The 5,555-nt window shown below is 36.2% G+C and overlaps 2 protein-coding genes across 2 annotated transcripts; both read right to left on the minus strand.

Annotated features, from left to right (window-relative positions):
• Positions 1-342: 342 nt before the first annotated feature.
• On the minus strand, positions 343-2,301 carry LOC110107335. The gene is made up of 3 exons (XM_020837582.1): positions 1,091-2,301; positions 758-977; positions 343-639 (listed from the first exon to the last, which is right to left on the minus strand). Exons 1-3 carry the CDS (start codon positions 2,299-2,301, stop codon positions 343-345), a joined length of 1,728 nt encoding a protein of 575 aa, XP_020693241.1.
• Positions 2,302-2,715: 414 nt separating this feature from the next.
• LOC110107336 lies at positions 2,716-4,209 on the minus strand. The gene is made up of 3 exons (XM_020837583.1): positions 4,105-4,209; positions 3,347-4,041; positions 2,716-3,208 (listed from the first exon to the last, which is right to left on the minus strand). Exons 1-3 carry the CDS (start codon positions 4,207-4,209, stop codon positions 2,716-2,718), a joined length of 1,293 nt encoding a protein of 430 aa, XP_020693242.1.
• Positions 4,210-5,555: the final 1,346 nt, after the last annotated feature.

Here is a 5,555-nt window from a genome sequence, read left to right on the forward strand (position 1 = left end):
TTATTATTATTATTATTATTATTATTATTTCTTATTTAACTTATTATTTTTATGATAATATTATAAAAATTATTTAAATAAGAATGATTTTCTCTGTCCAAGGATAAATAAATCAGCTCATCAGTCCACTTTAACTTGTAGAATTAGACTTGTGCACTTAGATTTCAGATATTTTTTTTGGGAAAATTAGGGGCCAAAGCCCATATATTAAAGAAGCAAAATTACAATGAAATGAAACATTTAGTTACAAGAAAGTATAGAAAAAACTATACCCCCCAAACCTTAAAGTAAAGCAGCAAAGAAAATTACAGAGATTTGGAACGGTGGGCTCATAAAGAAGGTCTACAACAAAGGCGTCAGTTCGGCCAATAGCCAGAATCCAGCAAACGAGACACCGGTTGCCTGGGGTGAAGACGACAGACCATCACAGCGTCCCAATGATAAGTATAAAGCCTGGTTGCCAAGGGCCATCCAAGGAAGCTGGAATGAAGTAGACCATGGCTCATCATCGTCCCAAAAATCCAAATCTTGTAGAACGTGAATAGAGACCCAAAAATATATCTCCAGAAGAAGATATAATCCTCCAGCTGCCAAAAACCATTTACAAGAAGTAGCAGCTTCCAACAGAAAAACCAAAACCTGCAGTATAACCAAAATAACAAAAAGCAAAAAGGATCTGCCAGAAAAACAGGAAAACAATCCTCTCAGAAAAATACTCCAATTAGCCCAAAATTCTAGCAAATCTGTCTTTAAGAACATCATGACAATTCCACCTCTTAACTTTCGCACGAATAGCTTGAATTATAACAGCCTTAAGCTCATTAGGACTTCTCCAAACATTAGCAAACCTCCGGTTGTTCCTCTCCCTCCAGAGAAAATATATAATAGCAGCAACATTAATGAAACTGAATTGTTTTTCCATCATACCAAAATCCCGGCAATTATCCAGAGCATCATAAACTTGCATCAAGTTAGGCCTTAAATAAATTTATTCATCACAGGCAATAGACTAGACAGAATAGTAAACGAGAAGTCGCAAAGGAAAAAAATATGAGAATGATTTTCCAAGCTTTCCCCACAGAAAGAGCACCCAGAAAAAACGGGAATGCCCCTAATAGCAAGATTATCAGCAGTTTTGAGCTTTCCTAACATAGACATCCAGGAAAAACAAGCAAACTGTAAAGCACAGCCTTTATGCCAGATATACTTATGCCAATCCACATAATCCAAATCATCATAAAATTTAGCCGTGAGTTTCCAAGCAACAGGTTTGGGGGAGCCCTCCCAAGATAACACTGGTTGCTCCCCCAAAATAACCGTGTTTAAAATATCAGAAGCAATCTCCCTGGAAACATAATCCGGCAAATCCCATTGACCGTCTCTAATAAACACATGTAAAGGTTTATGATTCAGCCTATTAGAATAAAACCTCTCAGCAATAGGTTTAGCATTACACCACGGATCCCATAGGAAAGACAAATTACAGTTGTTGTGAACCAAAAGAGAGACAGAGGGAAGCATAGAAAAAGCCACTTGACAAAATAATTTCCAGAACTTGGAGGCAAACATAGGAGGAGATTTCCAAGGGGAGTCATATTTTCTCCTGAACCAAGCCCCAATTAAATTGTTGTGATTAAACATCCTGAAAATGAATGAACAGGCCATGTTATGATAAAGCAGGTCAAAGGAAGGAAGTCCCAAGCCCCCTTTGCATTTAGGCACAACCACAGATTTCCACGAAATAAGATGAAGTTTCTTATCATTTATGTTGCCAAAAAATAAGAATTTAGAACAAATTCTCGAGATAGCTTTACGACATGCTTTGGGTATGATTGCACCACGAATCCAGTAGGCAATGGTGTTTGCAATAGTGAACTTTAAGAATTGTAAATGACCTGCAAAAGAGAGAAACTTGACTTTCCAACCCTCAAGAAGAGAAGAAATCTTACTCAATAGGGGTTGGAAGTGAGCAAAATGAAGTCTAGAGGTGGAGATTGGAAGTCCCAAATAGTAGATGTAATCCTCAATCCGAGAGATACCAAGAGTGGAAGAAATGCCATTGTCAGAAGTAAAGCCTTTAGGAAATATCAAAGAACTTTTATTTGGGTTAATTTTAAGCCCTGAAGCATCAGCAAAACAATTCAGAATACTTTTAAGGTAACAAGCATTATCATTAGTGGCTAACCCAAAAACCAGAAGGTCATCCGCAAACATGAGATGATTAATCTTGAGATTATGCTTATAAATCCCAATAAAGGAATTGTGCCCTTGATCATCTAAGCAAGAGGATAAAGCATCCATGACAATGCAAAAAAGGAGGGGGGAAAGGGGACAACCCTGCCTAAGCCCAGAGGAGGAATTGAAAAACCTTCTAAAGTCCCATTAATACAAATAGAAAAATGCACATCAGAAATGCAACCCCTAATCTAAGAGATGAAAAGTTCAGGGAATCCCTTTTGCCTTAATTTGTTAAGAAGAAAATTGCGAGAAACAATGTCAAAAGCTTTCTTTATGTCAAGCTTTGCACAGAAATACTTCTGATTACTTTTGAAATCCCTCAACACTTCAGATGCAAGAATAATGTTGTCGGTAGAACATCTCTTAGAAATAAACCCCGATTGACTTTCATGAACAATGAAGGGAAGAATGGGTTTAATCCTATTAGAAATAATTTTGGCCACAATTTTGTAGAAGACATTGCATAATGATATTGGCCTAATCTAAAATAGTATTGGAATGAGTTCCCTTAGGGATCAAGCAAATGGCTGTAGCTTTGGCACCTCTGGGCATCTGACCAGAGATGAAGTAGTGCTTAACAGCTCTGCAAAGATGAAAACCAGTGATGTGCCAAGATTTCTGAAAAAACCCAAAGGAGAAGCCGTCCGGACCCGGAGCCAAGGTGGCAACACCTCCAAAAACCTCTTTTTTAATTTCCTCACTAGAAACAGGAAATAGTAGACTTGGTACCAAGTAATGAGGGACCATATTTCCAACAGGGAAGTTGAAGGAGCTTTCAAAAGGGGGATTAGGTGCATTATAAAGCTCTTTGAAGTGGCCAATCAAAGCAGATTTAAGATCCTCATGAGAAGTGAGAATACCCGAAGGGGTCTCAAGCACATTGATAGAATTTCTGTTCTTTGTAGATCTGATCTTGGCATACAGAAAGCCAAGATCATCCTCCCCTTGAGATAGCCAGTAGGCTTTAGCCCTTTTAGAAATCCAGGAAAACTAAGCCGCTTGAAAAGAAGCAAGTCTGTCATTGGCTTCTTTAAGGGAAGAGTTTAAAGTATGATTTAAAGGGTCCATTTGAATTTCAGAACAATATTTTTCTTGTAAGCTTTTCAACTCCAAAATCCCATGAGAAATGAAATTGGAAGAACTCCAGTTCTTCCCACGAAATATCTTTTTAAGAAGCCTCAAGCAGTCATAGAGGAAGGTAATGGGACTAGAATTGATTGGTCTCGCAAAAGTCGAAAGGACCTCCTCCCAAAAACTGTTCATAGTGGTCCAAAAATCTTTAAACATGATCCTCTGAAAAGATTTATTTCTTTGAGAAGCAAAGAGAATCAAAGGGGAATGATCAGAACCAGAAGGTGAGTCAACCTTATAGTAGGCAGAAGGAAACAAATCCAAAAAGGAAGAGTTTATCAGCATTCTGTCAAGTTTGATGTGAATTGGGGCCTCCACCCTTTGGTTAAACCAAGTAAAGATTAATCCAACCGAAGCAAGGTCTTGTAAGCCAGCATCAAAAAGAAAATTATTCAATTCCCCCAATCTATCAGTAGATAAACTGTTCCCACCAGCTTTTTCACTATGAAATCTACAACAATTGAAATCTCCCATAACCATCCAAGGAAGATTAATACTGTCCGAAATACCAATGAGGTCTTCCCAAAGCACTTTCCTTTCATCAGGATCGTTAGCAGCATACACAACAGAAAGATAAATAGGATGAAGAGAACCAGATTCAACAATACCGTGAATCACTTGAGAAGAAGTGAAAGAAGGGGTGAAGGAAATTTGAGAAGAGTCCCACTTAATCTAAATTCTACCGGGAGTAGAATTGGAAAAATTATCACAAGAATTCTCATTCTGAAATAATACATGAGTAAAGGAAAACCAATTGTCGGCAATAGAAGAAGGATGAATCTTAGCTTCAAGAATGGCTAAAAGCTTAAGGTTGTAAGTAGCAATTAAGTCCTTACACATCTTAGATATCGGTTGGGATAACTTTTTTATTATTTTCAGAAATTTTTTAGTATGAAAATTTAATGAAAATTCAATCCCGAATAGAAAAGAAAACCAAATGCATCCTAAGAGCAAATTTGCAATGATTTTAATTTTCATGCATCAGTTTCAGTTTCAAGCACCGAAAAATCTGTGTAATTAAATGAAATGATCACATTATATGCACTTAAATATGGAAACAGAAATTTGATATGAATGAAATTTAATTATAAAATCTTGATAATAATTTTTATGATATTTAGCAAATTAAATCTCACCTGTGCCGACAACGATGACATTAGCTTCCCTCATCACCGAAAGTTGCCCGGCCTGGACTTCTCAGACCAAACAGGAAATAATAATAATAATAATAATAATAATAACTATTATCCTGTCTAATTTAATGAAAGAAAATTGTGTAATATTATTTTTGTGTCATAAAATAGTCATAGTGATAGAGAGAAATATACTTTAATTTTGTACGAAGATCAAGCACACATGCTGATAAAGATATAAGTATAACGTTTAAAAGAGACACCTGAGTGGAAAGGAGGAAAAATCATGGGGCCCTACCCATTTTAAATGAATCAACTAGTATTTGCAATTGATTGAAATTGAGGCCTTTCTTTAGGGGAAAGGCTTTGGCTCGATGTAGCAAGTATACATCATATAGAGTACATTATTTGTTGGGAGTTGAAAAAAATTTTGTTAACATGATTGTTTGGGCAGCACGTCCGTAGTTGGCGGGCAATGTGAGTCGGAAGGACTGTAGTAAGGTAATGGAGGTCGGAAAGATCGTAGTTAGACGACGGTGGTTAGAAGGATCGTAGTTGACGGGTGGCGGAGGTTGGAAAGAATATAGTCGGGTGACGGTGGTCAGAAAGAACGTATTAGGCTTGCGAAGGAGTTAAGAAAGACTGTAGCAGTGTGACTTTGGTTAGATGGATTGTAATCTAAGTTTGGTCAAATTGGAGATCGGATGGCTTAGAATTTAATTTTGAAAGTTTCCAATCAGAAATTGCCTTGAGATTCATGTTCAATAAAAAGTTTACACCAAAACTTTTCAAATAGCTCAAAATGTATTATAGAGGCTCTTTTGAGCTTCAAAAATGTCAAAATTGAGTTCAGAATATTGAAAAAAGATTTCGAGGACCCCAATAATGTTCAAATCGAACTTTCTGGAAATAATTAGAATTTAATTATTGAAATACTGTAGTGGATTTCAATAATGTTCAAATCGAAAAAAATATATAATTAATTAATTTATTAATTATAAATGAATCTGTAGTAACCAACATTTATGTTTTATATTTTATTAAATAAATTTC

The sequence above is a fragment of the Dendrobium catenatum genome, unplaced genomic scaffold (assembly GCF_001605985.2).
Source record: "Dendrobium catenatum unplaced genomic scaffold, ASM160598v2 fragScaff_scaffold_390, whole genome shotgun sequence".
NCBI lineage: Eukaryota > Viridiplantae > Streptophyta > Magnoliopsida > Asparagales > Orchidaceae > Dendrobium > Dendrobium catenatum.

Bases quoted from the DNA above. Each gene is read 5' to 3' on its own strand.
- LOC110107335 (XM_020837582.1), bottom strand. From the start codon at position 2,301: ATGGATGCTTTATCCTCTTGCTTAGATGATCAAGGGCACAATTCCTTT. The intron at 978-1,090 runs GTGCTCTTTCTG...AATTTATTTAAG, and splicing joins GGCATTCCCGTTTTTTCTGG to GCCTAACTTGATGCAAGTTT. The intron at 640-757 runs GTTCTTAAAGAC...GTTATACTGCAG, and splicing joins AGAGGTGGAATTGTCATGAT to GTTTTGGTTTTTCTGTTGGA.
- LOC110107336 (XM_020837583.1), bottom strand. From the start codon at position 4,209: ATGTGTAAGGACTTAATTGCTACTTACAACCTTAAGCTTTTAGCCATT. The intron at 4,042-4,104 runs GTATTATTTCAG...GGTAGAATTTAG, and splicing joins ATTGGTTTTCCTTTACTCAT to ATTAAGTGGGACTCTTCTCA. The intron at 3,209-3,346 runs GTTGAAAAGCTT...GATTTCTAAAAG, and splicing joins ATTTCTCATGGGATTTTGGA to GGCTAAAGCCTACTGGCTAT.